The sequence below is a fragment of the Oncorhynchus kisutch genome, linkage group LG16 (assembly GCF_002021735.2).
Source record: "Oncorhynchus kisutch isolate 150728-3 linkage group LG16, Okis_V2, whole genome shotgun sequence".
NCBI classification, from domain to species: Eukaryota; Metazoa; Chordata; class Actinopteri; order Salmoniformes; family Salmonidae; genus Oncorhynchus; species Oncorhynchus kisutch.
The window spans coordinates 334,773-351,441 of NC_034189.2; the positions used below are offsets into that span (position 1 = coordinate 334,773).

The 16,669-nt window shown below is 48.8% G+C and overlaps 1 protein-coding gene across 1 annotated transcript in view; it reads right to left on the reverse strand.

The window, feature by feature from the left end:
- plod3 (procollagen-lysine, 2-oxoglutarate 5-dioxygenase 3) overlaps positions 1 to 15,656 on the reverse strand; it is a 79,201-nt gene extending 63,545 nt beyond the window's left edge. Inside the window, exons 1-4 of the mRNA XM_031791493.1 lie at positions 15,446 to 15,656; positions 4,570 to 4,661; positions 3,849 to 3,985; positions 1,175 to 1,338 (exon numbers count right to left, since the gene is read on the reverse strand). Of these exons, the coding sequence (XP_031647353.1) occupies positions 1,175 to 1,338; positions 3,849 to 3,985; positions 4,570 to 4,661; positions 15,446 to 15,536 (484 nt within the window). The 5' untranslated portion in view covers positions 15,537 to 15,656. The remainder of the gene's footprint in view (positions 1 to 1,174; positions 1,339 to 3,848; positions 3,986 to 4,569; positions 4,662 to 15,445) is intronic.
- Positions 15,657 to 16,669: the final 1,013 nt, after the last annotated feature.

The following is a 16,669-nucleotide window of genomic DNA, read 5'->3' on the forward strand; positions in this document are numbered from 1 at the left end:
TGGGGCCGCATTGGTTGGCGCGTTGGACTAGTAACTGAAAGGTTGCTAGATGGAATCCCCCGAGCTGACAAGGTAAAAATTTGTCATTCTGCCCCTGAACAAGGAACCCACTGTTCCGAGGCCAGTTAACCCACTGTTCCGAGGCCAGTTAACCCACTGTTCCGAGGCCAGTTAACCCACTGTTCCGAGGCCAGTTAACCCACTGTTCCGAGGCCAGTTAACCCACTGTTCCTAGACCAGTTAACCCACTGTTCCTAGACCAGTTAACCCACTGTTCCTAGACCAGTTAACCCACTGTTCCTAGACCAGTTAACCCACTGTTCCTAGACCAGTTAACCCACTGTTCCTAGACCAGTTAACCCACTGTTCCCAGACCAGTTAACCCACTGTTCCCAGACCAGTTAACCCACTGTTCCCAGACCAGTTAACCCACTGTTCCCAGGCCAGTTAACCCACTGTTCCTAGACCAGTTAACCCACTGTTCCGAGGCCAGTTAACCCACTGTTCCTAGTCCAGTTAACCCACTGTTCCTAGACCAGTTAACCCACTGTTCCTAGACCAGTTAACCCACTGTTCCTAGACCAGTTAACCCACTGTTCCTAGACCAGTTAACCCACTGTTCCTAGACCAGTTAACCCACTGTTCCTAGACCAGTTAACCCACTGTTCCTAGACCAGTTAACCCACTGTTCCTAGCCCAGTTAACCCACTGTTCCTAGTCCAGTTAACCCACTGTTCCGAGGCCGTCATTGAAAATAAGAATTTGTTCCTTTTTTTACCCCCTTTTTTCTCCCCAATTTCGCGGTATCCAATTGGTAGTTAGTCTTGTCTCATTGCAGCAACTCCCGTACGGACTCTGGAGAGGCCAAGGTGAGAGCCATGCGTCCCACGAAACACAACCCAACCGCACTCCTTCTTGACACAACGCACATTCAACCCGGAAGCCAGCCGCACCAATGTGACGACTCTAGGCCAATTGTGCTTCGCCCCATTGACCTCGCGGCCGGCTGCGACAGAGCCTGGGCTCGAACCCAGAGTCTCTGGTGGCACAGCTAGCACTGTGCCACCCGGGATGCCCAGAATTTGTTGTTAAATAATTGTAAAATAAATAAAATATATATATTTTTAAAGGGTGTGTATAGTAGTATAATTGTGTCTGTGTGTGTGTGTTTTACCTCCAGAGTTGAGGTATCTCTTCCCGGTGTGGACAGGGGGGTATTTGGGGGCTAGTTTCTGGTCAGGCCAACAGAAGCCCTCGGCAGAGAACACCAGCCGATGACCCAGTCTGGAAAACTTCCACAGCAACTCTTCTGGACCACTGGCTAGGATTACATCATAACTACAGAGGAAGAGGAGGGAGCCTTCATCATCACCATCGTCATTCCAGGGCCCACCAGCCCACGTCATATTAGATCAAGCAGAGAGGGTGGGGCAACACCCAACCACAAACAGCTGATCAAACAGCCCCCCCTCCCCACAAAAACACAGAGAGAGAGAGAGATAGCAGAGGTCTCAGGAGTGTGTGTGTCGGTAGAACAAAGAATCATTTCAAAAGGGAGCGAGTGGAAGGAGGGAAGGCCAGTGGACAGGAAGAGGAGGGAAGGACAGGAAGAGGAGGGAAGGACAGGAAGAGGAGGGAAGGACCGGAAGAGGAGGGAAGGCCAGAGGACCGGAAGAGGAGGGAAGGCCAGAGGACCGGAAGAGGAGGGAAGGCCAGAGGACCGGAAGAGGAGGGAAGGCCAGAGGACCGGAAGAGGAGGGAAGGCCAGAGGACCGGAAGAGGAGGGAAGGCCAGAGGACCGGAAGAGGAGGGAAGGCCAGAGGACCGGAAGAGGAGGGAAGGCCAGAGGACCGGAAGAGGAGGGAAGGCCAGAGAACTGGAAGAGGAGGGAAGGCCAGAGAACCGGAAGAGGAGGGAAGGCCAGAGGACAGGAAGAGGAGGGAAGGCCAGAGGACAGGAAGAGGAGGGAAGGCCAGAGGACAGGAAGAGGGGGAAGGACAGGAAGAGGGGGAAGGACAGGAAGAGAGGGAAGGACAGGAAGAGGGGGAAGGACAGGAAGAGGGGGAAGGACAGGAAGAGGGGGAAGACAGGAAGAGAGGGAAGACAGGAAGAGAGGGAAGACAGGAAGAGAGGGAAGGACAGGAAGAGGGGGAAGACAGGAAGAGAGGGAAGGACAGGAAGAGGGGGAAGGACAGGAAGAGAGGGAAGGACAGGAAGAGGGGGAAGGACAGGAAGAGGGGGAAGGACAGAGGACAAGAAGAGAGGGAAAGACAGGAAGAGAGGGAAGGCCAGGAAGAGAGGGAAAGACAGGAAGAGAGGGAAGGCCAGGAAGAGAGGGAAGGCCAGGAAGAGAGGGAAGGACAGGAAGAGAGGGAAGGACAGGAAGAGAGGGAAAGACAGAGGACAGGAGTGCAGACGCCAGACGTGCTAGTGTAGACAACACGTGCTAGTGTAGACAACACGTGCTAGTGTAGACAACACAAGCTAGTGTAGACAACACAAGCTAGTGTAGACAACACAAGCTAGTGTAGACAACACAAGCTAGTGTAGACAACACAAGCTAGTGTAGACGTGCTAGTGTAGACAACACAAGCTAGTGTAGACGTGCTAGTGTAGACGTGCTAGTGTAGACAACACAAGCTAATGTAGACGTGCTAGTGTAGACAACACAAGCTAGTGTAGACGTGCTAGTGTAGACGTGCTAGTGTAGACAACACAAGCTAATGTAGACGTGCTAGTGTAGACAACACAAGCTAGTGTAGACGTGCTAGTGTAGACAACACAAGCTAGTGTAGACGTGCTAGTGTAGACAACACAAGCTAGTGTAGACGTGCTAGTGTAGACGTGCTAGTGTAGACAACACAAGCTAGTGTAGACGTGCTAGTGTAGACAACACAAGCTAGTGTAGACGTGCTAGTGTAGACAACACAAGCTAGTGTAGACGTGCTAGTGTAGACAACACAAGCTAGTGTAGACAACACAAGCTAGTGTAGACAACACAAGCTAGTGTAGACAACACAAGCTAGTGTAGACGTGCTAGTGTAGACAACACAGTGTAGACAACACAAGCTAGTGTAGACAACACAAGCTAGTGTAGACAACACAAGCTAATGTAGACAACACAAGCTAGTGTAGACAACACAAGCTAATGTAGACAACACAAGCTAATGTAGACAACACAAGCTAATGTAGACAACACAAGCTAATGTAGACATGCTAGTGTAGACAACACAAGCTAATGTAGACATGCTAGTGTAGACAACACAAGCTAATGTAGACATGCTAGTGTAGACAACACAAGCTAATGTAGACATGCTAGTGTAGACAACACAAGCTAATGTAGACATGCTAGTGTAGACAACACAAGCTAGTGTAGACGTGCTAGTGTAGACAACACAAGCTAGTGTAGACAACACAGTGTAGACAACACAAGCTGGTGTAGACGTGCTAGTGTAGACGTGCTAGTGTAGACGTGCTAGTGTAGACAACACAAGCTAGTGTAGACGTGCTAGTGTAGACGTGCTAGTGTAGACAACACAAGCTAGTGTAGACGTGCTAGTGTAGACGTGCTAGTGTAGACGTGCTAGTGTAGACAACACAAGCTAGTGTAGACGTGCTAGTGTAGACGTGCTAGTGTAGACAACACAAGCTAGTGTAGACGTGCTAGTGTAGACGTGCTAGTGGAGACGTGCTAGTGGAGACAACATGTGTTGCAGTAGACCCACCTGTCCACAAACATAATGACCATGTCCTTCTAGTGTAGACTAGTGTAGACGAGTGTAGACGTGTTGCAGTAGACCCACCTAGTGTAGAGTCGTGTAGACTAGTGTAGACTAGTGTAGACCCACCTGTCGACAAACATAATGACCATGTCCTTCTTGGCAGAGTGTCTGAGGAGTTCTGTCTTCAGCCAGCGAACTTTCTGACCTCCTCCTACAGTACGAGCAACGTCTCCTCCCTTCCATTGTTCACCTAGACCCAGCACCTACACACCCCGTATCACACACACACATATTTTCCAGTGAATGTGTGTGTGTGTGTGTGTGTGTGTGTGTGTGTGTGTGTGTGTGTGTGTGTGTAGGAGTGGGTGTGTGTGTAGGTGTGGGAGGCTGTGTAGGTGTGGGAGTGTGTGTAGGTGTGTGTGTGTGTGTGTCTAGGTGCGGGAGTGTGTCTAGGTGCGGGAGTGTGTCTAGGTGCGGGAGTGTGTCTAGGTGTGGGAGTGTGTCTAGGTGTGGGAGTGTGTCTAGGTGTGGGAGTGTGTCTAGGTGTGGGAGTGTGTCTAGGTGTGGGAGTGTGTGTGTGTAGGTGTGATGGTGTGTGTGTGTGTAGGTGTGATCATGTGTGTAGGTGTGATCATGTGTGATGGTGTGGAGGTGTGTGATGGTGTGGAGGTGTGTGATGGTGTGGAGGTGTGTGATGGTGTGTGTAGGTGTGTGATGGTGTGTGTAGGTGTGTGGGGGTGTGTGATGGTGTGGAGGTGTGTGATGGTGTGGAGGTGTGTGTAGGTGTGTGGGGGTGTGTGTAGGTGTGTGTGGGTGTGTGTAGGTGTGTGTAGGTGTGTGTATGTACCTTAACAGTATAGTTGAACTCTTTGCTGGTTCTCATAAAGCGGGTGAAGCCATCAGTGTCCTCTGTAGCTACTGTTATTACCAAGAGATTCTCTATAGGAGAGGGGGAGAGAGGGAGGGAGAGAGGGGGAGAGAGGGGGAGAGAGGGAGGGAGAGAGGGGGGAGAGAGGGGGAGAGAGGGAGGGAGAGAGGGGGAGAGGGGGAGAGGGAGAGAGAGAGGGGGAGAGAGAGAGGGGGAGAGGGAGAGAGAGAGGGAGAGGGAGAGAGAGAGGGGGAGAGGGGGAGAGGGAGGGAGAGAGGGAGAGAGGGAGAGGGGGGGAGAGGGGGAGAGGGGGAGAGGGAGGGAGAGAGAGGGAGAGGGGGAGAGGGGGAGAGAGAGGGGGAGAGGGGGAGAGGGGGAGAGGGGGGAGAGAGAGGGGAGAGGGGGAGAGGGGGAGAGGGGGAGAGAGAGGGGGAGAGGGAGGGAGAGAGAGGGAGGGAGAGAGAGGGAGGGAGAGAGAGAGGGAAAGCAACACAATTAGACCCAACCAAATCATGAGAAAACAGTAAGAGAATTACTTGAAACATTCGAAAGAATTTAACAAAAAACTGAAAACTAGAATGCTATTTGGCCCTAAAACAGAGAGTACACAGTGGCAGAATAACTGACCACTGTGACTGACCCAAACTTAAGGAAAGCTTTGACTATTTACAGACTCAGTGAGCATAGCCTTGCTATTGAGAATGGCCGCCGTTGGCAGACATGGCTCTCAAGAGAAGACTATGTGCTCACTGCCCACAAAATGAGGTGGAAACTGAGCTGCGCTTCCTAACGTCCTGCCAAATGTATGACCATAATAAAGACACATATTTCCCTCAGATTACACAGATCCACAAAGAATTAGAAAACAAACCTGATCTTGATTAACTCCCATATCTACTGGATGAAATACCACAGTGTTCCATCACAGCAGCAAAATTTGTGGCCTGTTGCCATTTAGAAAAGGGCAACCAGTGAAGAACAAACACCATTGTAAATACAACCCAAATTTATGTTTATTTATTTTCCCTTTTGTACTTTAACTATTTGTACATCGTTACAACACTGTATACAGACATAATATGACATTTGAAATGTCTTTATTCTTTTGGAACTTCTGTGCGAGTAATGTTCACTTTTAAACCAGGTGAGTGCAGAGGATTAGACGAAACTAACCCCCCCGATGACTAGAAAAAACTACCCTCCCCCCCAATGACTAGACAAAACTAACTCCCCCCACCCAGACGACTAGGCTAACTCCCCCCACCCAGACGACTAGGCTAACTCCCCCCACCCAGACGACTAGGCTAACCCCTCTCAGATGACTTGGCTAACCCCCCTCAGACGACTAGGCTAACTCCCCCCCTCAGAAGACTAGGCTAACTTCCCCCCCTCAGAGAACTAGGCTAACTCCCCCCCCTCAGACGACTAGGCTAACCCCCCTCAGACGACCAGGCTAACTCCCCCTACCCAGACGACTAGGCTAACTCCCCCTACCCAGACGACTAGGCTAACTCCCCCTACCCAGACGACTAGGCTAACTTCCCCTACCCAGACGACTAGGCTAACTCCCCCCACCCAGACGACTAGGCTAACTCCCCTCAGACAACTAGGCTAACTCCCCTCAGACAACTAGGCTAACCCCCCTCAGACAACTAGGCTAACCCCCCCAGACGACTAGGCTAACCCCCCCACCCCACCCAGACGACTAGGCTAACCCCCCTCAGACGACTAGGCTAACCCCCCCACCCCACCCAGACGACTAGGCTAACCCCCCCTCAGGCGACTAGGCTAACATCCCCCTCAGGCGACTAGGCTAACCCCCCCACCCAGACGACTAGGCTAACCCCCCCACCCAGACGACTAGGCTAACCCCCCCACCCAGACGACTAGGCTAATCCCCCCCACCCAGACGACTTGGCTAACCCCCCTCAGACGACTTGGCTAACCCCCCTCAGACGACTAGGCTAACCCCCCTCAGACGACTAGGCTAACTCCCCCCCCACCCAGACGACTAGGCTAACCCCCTCAGACGACTAGGCTAACCCCCCTCAGACGACTAGGCTAACCCCCCCTCAGGCGACTAGGCTAACCCCCCCTCAGGCGACTAGGCTAACCCCCCTCAGGCGACTAGGCTAACCCCCCTCAGGCGACTAGGCTAACCCCCCTCAGATGACTTGGCTAACCCCCCCACCCAGACGACTAGGCTAACCCCCCCCACCCAGACGACTAGGCTAACCCCCCCCACCCAGACGACTAGGCTAACCCCCCCCACCCAGACGACTAGGCTAACCCCCCCCCACCCAGACGACTAGGCTAACCCCCCCTCAGACGACTAGGCTAACCCCCCCTCAGACGACTAGGCTAACCCCCCCCTCAGACGACTAGGCTAACCCCCCTCAGACGACTAGGCTAACCCCCCCTCAGGCGACTAGGCTAACCCCCCCTCAGGCGACTAGGCTAACCCCCCCTCAGGCGACTAGGCTAACCCCCCCTCAGGCGACTAGGCTAACCCCCCCTCAGACGACTAGGCTAACCCCCCTCAGACGACTAGGCTAACCCCCCCTCAGACGACTAGGCTAACGCTAACCCCCCCTCAGGCGACTAGGCTAACCCCCCTCAGGCGACTAGGCTAACCCCCCTCAGGCGACTAGGCTAACCCCCCTCAGGCGACTAGGCTAACCCCCCTCAGGCGACTAGGCTAACCCCCCCGGCTCCACAGAAGATCCAGCTGTTGACTAACAAGCTAGTGTTAATCTAAGGCTGACTGACTCTTTCCATCCAGAGCCATAATATATTTTTTATTTATTTATTTTTATTTTACCTTTATTTAACCAGGTAGGCAAGTTGAGAACAAGTTCTCATTTACAATTGCGACCTGGCCAAGATAAAGCAAAGCAGTTCGACAGATAAAACGACACAGAGTTACACATGGAGTAAAAACAAACATACAGTCAATAATGCAGTATAAACAAGTCTATATACAATGTGAGCAAATGAGGTGAGAAGGGAGGTAAAGGCAAAAAAAGGCCATGATGGCAAAGTAAATACAATATAGCAAGTAAAATACTGGAATGGTAGTTTTGCAATGGAAGAATGTGCAAAGTAGAAATAAAAAAATAATGGGGTGCAAAGGAGCAAAATAAATAAATAAATAAAAATTAAATACAGTTGGGAAAGAGGTAGTTGTTTGGGCTAAATTTTAGGTGGGCTATGTACAGGTGCAGTAATCTGTGAGCTGCTCTGACAGTTGGTGCTTAAAGCTAGTGAGGGAGATAAGTGTTTCCAGTTTCAGAGATTTTTGTAGTTCGTTCCAGTCATTGGCAGCAGAGAACTGGAAGGAGAGGCGGCCAAAGAAAGAATTGGTCTTGGGGGTGACTAGAGAGATATACCTGCTGGAGCGTGTGCTACAGGTGGGAGATGCTATGGTGACCAGCGAGCTGAGATAAGGGGGGACTTTACCTAGCAGGGTCTTGTAGATGACATGGAGCCAGTGGGTTTGGCGACGAGTATGAAGCGAGGGCCAGCCAACGAGAGCGTACAGGTCGCAATGGTGGGTAGTATATGGGGCTTTGGTGATAAAACGGATTGCACTGTGATAGACTGCATCCAATTTGTTGAGTAGGGTATTGGAGGCTATTTTGTAAATGACATCGCCAAAGTCGAGGATTGGTAGGATGGTCAGTTTTACAAGGGTATGTTTGGCAGCATGAGTGAAGGATGCTTTGTTGCGAAATAGGAAGCCAATTCTAGATTTAACTTTGGATTGGAGATGTTTGATATGGGTCTGGAAGGAGAGTTTACAGTCTAACCAGACACCTAAGTATTTGTAGTTGTCCACGTATTCTAAGTCAGAGCCGTCCAGAGTAGTGATGTTGGACAGGCGGGTAGGTGCAGGTAGCGATCGGTTGAAGAGCATGCATTTAGTTTTACTTGTATTTAAGAGCAATTGGAGGCCACGGAAGGAGAGTTGTATGGCATTGAAGCTTGCCTGGAGGGTTGTTAACACAGTGTCCAAAGAAGGGCCGGAAGTATACAGAATGGTGTCGTCTGCGTAGAGGTGGATCAGGGACTCACCAGCAGCAAGAGCGACCTCATTGATGTATACAGAGAAGAGAGTCGGTCCAAGAATTGAACCCTGTGGCACCCCCATAGAGACTGCCAGAGGTCCGGACAGCAGACCCTCCGACTTGACACACTGAACTCTATCAGAGAAGTAGTTGGTGAACCAGGCGAGGCAATCATTTGAGAAACCAAGGCTGTCGAGTCTGCCGATGAGGATGTGGTGATTGACAGAGTCGAAAGCCTTGGCCAGATCAATGAATACGGCTGCACAGTAATGTTTCTTATCGATGGCGGTTAAGATATCGTTTAGGACCTTGAGCGTGGCTGAGGTGCACCCATGACCAGCTCTGAAACCAGATTGCATAGCAGAGAAGGTATGGTGAGATTCGAAATGGTCGGTAATCTGTTTGTTGACTTGGCTTTCGAAGACCTTAGAAAGGCACGGTAGGATAGATATAGGTCTGTAGCAGTTTGGGTCAAGAGTGTCCCCCCCTTTGAAGAGGGGGATGACCGCAGCTGCTTTCCAATCTTTGGGAATCTCAGACGACACGAAAGAGAGGTTGAACAGGCTAGTAATAGGGGTGGCAACAATTTCGGCAGATAATTTTAGAAAGAAAGGGTCCAGATTGTCTAGCCCGGCTGATTTGTAGGGGTCCAGATTTTGCAGCTCTTTCAGAACATCAGCTGAATGGATTTGGGAGAAGGAGAAATGGGGAAGGCTTGGGCGAGTTGCTGTTGGGGGTGCAGTGCTGTTGTCCGGGGTAGGAGTAGCCAGGTGGAAAGCATGGCCAGCCGTAGAAAAATGCTTATTGAAATTCTCAATTATGGTGGATTTATCAGTGGTGACAGTGTTTCCTATCTTCAGTGCAGTGGGCAGCTGGGAGGAGGTGTTCTTATTCTCCATGGACTTTACAGTGTCCCAGAACTTTTTTGAGTTAGTGTTGCAGGAAGCAAATTTCTGCTTGAAAAAGCTAGCCTTGGCTTTTCTAACTGCCTGTGTATAATGATTTCTAGCTTCCCTGAACAGCTGCATATCACGGGGGCTGTTCGATGCTAATGCAGAACGCCATAGGATGTTTTTGTGTTGGTTAAGGGCAGTCAGGTCTGGGGAGAACCAAGGGCTATATCTGTTCCTGGTTCTAAATTTCTTGAATGGGGCATGTTTATTTAAGATGGTTAGGAAGGCATTTTTAAAAAATATCCAGGCATCCTCTACTGACGGGATGAGATCAATATCCTTCCAGGATACCCCGGCCAGGTCGATTAGAAAGGCCTGCTCGCAGAAGTGTTTCAGGGAGCGTTTTACAGTGATGAGTGGAGGTCGTTTGACCGCTGACCCATTACGGATGCAGGCAATGAGGCAGTGATCGCTGAGATCTTGGTTGAAGACAGCAGAGGTGTATTTAGAGGGGAAGTTGGTTAGGATGATATCTATGAGGGTGCCCGTGTTTAAGGTTTTGGGGAGGTACCTGGTAGGTTCATTGATTATTTGTGTGAGATTGAGGGCATCAAGTTTAGATTGTAGGATGGCTGGGGTGTTAAGCATGTTCCAGTTTAGGTCGCCTAGCAGCACGAACTCTGAAGATAGATGGGGGGCAATCAGTTCACATATGGTGTCCAGAGCACAGCTGGGGGCAGAGGGTGGTCTATAGCAGGCGGCAACGGTGAGAGACTTGTTTTTAGAGAGGTGGATTTTTAAAAGTAGAAGTTCAAATTGTTTGGGTACAGACCTGGATAGTAGGACAGAACTCTGCAGGCTATCTTTGCAGTAGATTGCAACACCGCCCCCTTTGGCAGTTCTATCTTGTCTGAAAATGTTGTAGTTTGGAATTAAAACTTCAGAATTTTTGGTGGTCTTCCTAAGCCAGGATTCAGACACAGCTAGAACATCCGGGTTGGCAGAGTGTGCTAAAGCAGTGAATAGAACAAACTTAGGGAGGAGGCTTCTAATGTTAACATGCATGAAACCAAGGCTATTACGGTTACAGAAGTCGTCAAAAGAGAGCGCCTGGGGAATAGGAGTGGAGCTAGGCACTGCAGGGCCTGGATTCACCTCTACATCGCCAGAGGAACATAGGAGGAGTAGAATAAGGGTACGGCTAAAAGCTATGAGAATTGGTCGTCTAGAACGTCTGGAACATAGAGTAAAAGGAGGTTTCTGGGGGCGATAAAATAGCATCAAGGTATAATGTACAGACAAATGTATGGCAGGATGTGAATACAGTGGAGGTAAACCTAGGTATTGAGTGATGAAGAGAGAGATATTGTCTCTAGAAACATCGTTGAAACCAGGAGATGTCATTGCATGTGTGGGTGGTGGAACTAATAGGTTGGATAAGGTATAGTGAGCAGGACTAGAGGCTCTACAGTGAAATAAGCCAATAAACACTAACCAGAACAGAAATGGACAAGACATATTGACATTAAGGATAGGCATGCTTAGTCGAGTGATCAAAAGGGTCCGGTGAGTGGAGAGGTTGGTTGGTGATTTAGACAGCTAGCCAGGGCATCGGTAGCAAGCTAGCATAGGATGGAGGTCTGTTAGCCACCCCTTACGTTCCGTCAGTAGATTAGTGGGGTTCCGTGTGGTAGAGGGGATTAATCCAAATCACACAACAACAACAAAAATAAAAACAATAGATATAGTTATAGAGGCCCAAGAAGAAAATATAATAATAATAATAAAAAAAATAATTTAAAAAAAATAATAATAAAAAAAAAAATTGTCCGATTGTCTATTCAGATAGCAGCCGGTAAGACAGCTAACGGTTAGCAGGCCGCAGATGGGCGTTCAGGTAACGTCGCGACGGAGGAGCCGGCCGAATAACTCCTTCGGGTAGATAACGTCGGCAGTCCAGTTGTGAAGGCCCGGTGGGGCTCCGCGAAGGCAGTAAAACGGGTCCGGATAGGTGACTGCAGCCCAGGTGTGATTGATGGAACTCAGGAGTGATTGACGGAGCTTGCTAGCTCCGATGGTCACACGGATAGCAGCTAGCTAGCTGTGAGATCCGGGTATGAATGTCCAGGGACATGGAGAGAAAAATTGGTCCGGTATGTTCCGTTCCGAGCCGCGCTGCGCCGTACAGAACTGGCGATAGATTTTCGAGCTAAAGGATAGCTGATGACCACAAACCGTGGTTAGCTGAATATTAACGATTTGCCAGTAAAGGAGCTAACTAGCTTCTGAACTAGCTTCTGGATTAGCTTCTGGCTAGTTTCAGGCTAGCTTCTTGGAGTTTCTGGCTAGCTTCTTGGAGGATTACAGATCTGAGGTAAATAATACTTTTTTATAAATATACATTGGTGAGGCGGGTTGCAGGAGAGTGTTTTGAAGATGAGTTGATGGAAAATAAAAATAAAATGTATGTGAAAAAGTTGTAAATATATATATATACAGGACACGACAAGACGAGGACAAAAGACGTCTGAACTGCTATGCCACCTTAGAAATTAAAAGGAACGGAGCTCGTGCTTTACTCTTTCTAGGACTGGGAATCTGGGAATGGATTTCCCCTGCATTTCCTCAGGGAGGAAAAGAGGGGGAGGAAGGGGTGAAAGAGGGGGGGGTTGAAGGGGAGAGAGGAGGAGGAAAGGGGATAAGAAGGGGGAGAGGAGAGAGGAGGAGGAAAGGGGATAAGAAGGGGGAGAGGAGAGAGGGCAGGAAGGTGGGAATCAAACCCTCCCTTGTCTCTCCAGCCGGCTGGTCAGAGGATATTCCACACGTAGCCTCCATATGCTGCTGTATGTGCTAAGAGACATGGAGTAGCGTGTGTGTGGGGGGGTTAGGGGGAGGAAAGAATGTTCTTTAACACCCCTCTCTCCACATCAGCTGAGTTGTCTCCTAGTGATGATTGACTCTCGGTAACATGCGAAGTAACACAGTTACATCAAACAGACCCAGTTTCAAACTGGAACGCTTTGTACTAATGTTAGCTAGTTACATGTAAATATCATGGTATCATCAGGACAGTTTACAAAGAGTAGTTTATGTTAACAACACACAGCACCAATACTATAATACAGCACATAGCTACTAGCTTCTAATTTCAAGAGCTCCTAGCTTCTAATTTCAAGAACTCCTAGCTTCTAGCTCCTAGCTTACAATTTCAAGAGCTTCTAGCTTCTAGCTCATAGCTTCTAATTTCAAGAGCTCCTAGCTTCTGCTCCTAGCTTCTAATTTCAAGAGCTTCTAGCTCCTAGCTTCTAATTTCAAGAGCTTCTAGCTCCTAGCGCCTAGCTTCTAGCTCCTAGCTTCTAATTTCAAGAGCTTCTAGATCCTAGCTCTTAGCTTCTGCTCCTAGCTTCTAGCTCCTAGCACCCATCTACACTACTGTTCAAGTTTGGGGTCACTTAGAAATGTCCTTGTTTTTTAAAGAAAAACACATTTTTTGGTCCATTAAAATAACATCAAATTGATCAGATATACAGTAGACATTGTTAATGTTTAATGTTGTAAATGACTGTTGTTGCTGGAAATGGCTGATTTTTTATGGAATATCTACATAGGTGCCCATTATCAGCAACCATCACTGCTGTGTTCCAATGGCACATTGTGTTAACTAATCCAAGTTTATCATTTTAAAAGGCTAATTGATCATTAGAAAACACTTTTGCAATTATGTTAGCACAGCTGAGAACTGTTGTACTGATTAAATAAGCAATAAAACTGACCTCCTTTAGACTAGTTGATTTTCTGGAGCATCAGCATTTGTGGGTTCGATTACAGGCTCAAAATGGGCAGAAACAAAGACCTTTCTTCCGAAATTCGTCAGTCTATTCTTGTTCTGAGAAATGAAGGCTATTCCATGCGAGAAATTGCCAAGAAACTGAAGATCTCGTACTACGCTGTGTACTACTCCCTTCACAGAACAGTGCAAACTGGCTCTAACCAGAATAGAAAGAGGAGTGGGAGGCCCATGTTGCACAACTGAGCAAGTGGATAAGTACATTAGAGTGTCTAGTTTGAGAAACAGACGCCTCATAAGTCCTCAACTGGCAGCTTCATTAAATAGTACCCGCAACGTCAACAGTGAAGAGGTGAGTCCAGGATGCTGGCCTTCTAGGCAGAGTTCCTCTGTCCAGTCTCAACGTCAACAGTGAAGAGGCGACTCCGGGATGCTGCCCTTCTAGGCAGAGTTCCTCTGTCCAGTGTCTGTGTTCTTTTGCCCATCTTATTCTTTTATTTTTATTGGCCAGTCTGAGATATGGCGTTTCCTTGGCAACTCTGCCTAGAAGGGCAGCATCCCGGAGTCACAAGGACATTTCTAAGTGACCCCAAACTTTTGAACGGTAGTGTATCTCTATCCTCGGCCCAGTAAAAGTCAACAGCTGCATCTTTGGTTGTGTCAACACATCCAGCTGCTGAAGGCCTCCTTGGACCAAACATCACACATCAAATCTTATTAGTCTCATGCGCTGAATAAAACAGAATACAACCTTACCATGAAATGCTTACTTACAAGCCCACAACCAACAATGCAGTTCAAGTATTGTCATGAAACAGCAGGGAGCAGGTCTCGAACCTTCGACCTTCTAGCCCGAAGTCCGGTGCGCTATCGACTATGCCGAGTCGTTACAATATTATATTTGACTAACATCAGTGCCACTCAATTTAGGACGTTACTTTACCGTTAGGTTACATTTTGACCCGTCTGGTATGATATATTACATCCAATAAGACAGCAGGTTGCATTTTGACCCGTTTAGTATGATATATTACGTCCAATAAGACAGTAGGTTACTGCAAACCCGAAAGGAGGGTGGTTGGTGTGGAGAATAACTCTAACATCTAGCAACCCCAAAGGTTGCGTGTTTTCATCTCATCTACTTTTAGCTACTTAGCATGTTAGCTAACCCTTCCTCTAATCTGAACTGTTTAACCCTTCACCCTTCACCTAGGGCCTAGCCACCTAGCTAACATTAGCCACAACACATTGAAATCAATCATATATTATACGTATTGCAAATTCGTTTCATATTGTACCAATTGCAATTCGTAACATACTATAAATGGTATTTTATTGTCCAACAGCTATTACATTGGCAGTACGTTTTGCTCTGAGACCAGTTTGACCCTTACCATAATACCCATAATAACAACTAGCGACCCCTATTCCTACCACCACGACATTACCCTGAAGTTGCCCCGCTATCTGCCGCCACTACATAGCTGGCCCTCCTAACCCCGGTCCCTGCCTACCCGGCTGGCCCTCCTAACCCCGGTCCCTGCCTACCCGGCTGGCCCTCCTAACCCCGGTCCCTGCCTACCCGGCTGGCCCTCCTAACCCCGGTCCCTGCCTACCCGGCTGGCCCTCCTAACCCCGGTCCCTGCCTACCCGGCTGGCCCTCCTAACCCCGGTCCCTGCCTACCCGGCTGGCCCTCCTAACCCCGGTCCCTGCCTACCCGGCTGGCCCTCCTAACCCCGGTCCCTGCCTACCCGGCTGGCCCTCCTAACCCCGGTCCCTGCCTACCCGGCTGGCCCTCCTAACCCCGGTCCCTGCCTACCCGGCTGGCCCTCCTAACCCCGGTCCCTGCCTACCCGGCTGGCCCTCCTAACCCCGGTCCCTGCCTACCCGGCTGGCCCTCCTAACCCCGGTCCCTGTCTACCCGGCTGGTTAGAGTTATACATGCAGGGTCTGATACATGGTCCCGCTACTTGCTGACCCGATTCACCACCGTCACTATCAGATAAAGTCAACATTACTGGATCGCTACATTTAGCTAACGGAGTTCCAGCTAGCGGTGTGAGTGGGCTGTGTTGGACGGAAACGGGGGCTCCTAGAGCGGGTTTACCTGGAGGGATGACCCGCTGCTCCGCTCCGAGGCTGCTCTGCATCAAACCGAGTAGGAGCACACAGACCACGGCGATCCAACTCGACTCCATGGCCTTGGTGGTGAGACTTTCCGGGTGTAATTTGGCTACTGTAGACTACAGTATATAATATGTCTCCCTCTCTCTCTCTCTTTTAGTAACGAAGATGATTCGCCCTGCGCAGTAGGAATATTCTGTCAACATACCGTTACCCCGCCCCTTTCAACCGCGTTCGAGCAATGAGAAACAGCAGAGGAGTGATCGATGGGATGACACCCAATCAGAGCACCAGACGGACCGAGTGTGGACCAATGGGAGCAGGACAGATGGAAGTTAGAAGCGGTGATTTTCCTGCCTTGCGGCCACAGAAAGTTCTTGAAAAGAAGTGAAATGTGAATCTCTCTGCCACGTCGTTGGAATTCCTGGCCCAGACAGAAGAGGGGGAGGAGAGGATGGGAGAGACTCTCTCTCTCTCTTGACACCCCCCAGTAACGATGTTAGTTTATAGCTCATGTTTAGTTAGTTAGTAGATGGTATATAGTGTTTAGTTAGGAAGCTTTAATGTGTCATATTATAATCTACTGTAACATACTCTACTCGGTTCCATTGATAAGAACGAATTCAATCACATTTATTAACAATTGATACAGACAAATTAATCATGTTAAAGGGCAATTCCACCACTTTTCAACCTCATTTTCATTATCCCCAGCACAATGCCAGTGTCTGTCGGTAATCATCAATATGAGGTTTAAAAGTGGCAGAATATGTAAGATAATCTTTACAGAACAGTTATTATTTCACGTTATAAATAATAATTATACTATTATTCATATTATTAGGTATAGTTAATGGTGTGTTTTAGATGGGGCGGCAGGGTAGCCTAGTGGTTAGAGCATTGGAGGTTGCAAGTTCAAACCCCTGAGCTGACAAGGTACAAATCTGTTGTTCTACCTCTGAACAGGCAGTTAACCCACTAGGCCGTCATTGAAAATAAGAATTTGTTCATAACTGACTTGCCTGGTTAAATAAAGGTAAAATAATGTTTAAAAATGAGTAGCATTAAGGGTTCTTCAACAACAGGAGACCTGACTGACCTCAGGGAGAGAGACATCTCCCTAAAGCTGGTGTCCCAATGTTGGTTTTACTGTTAGCTATCTTAAGATACGTGCACTAACTGTAAGTCTCTATGGATAAGAGTGTCT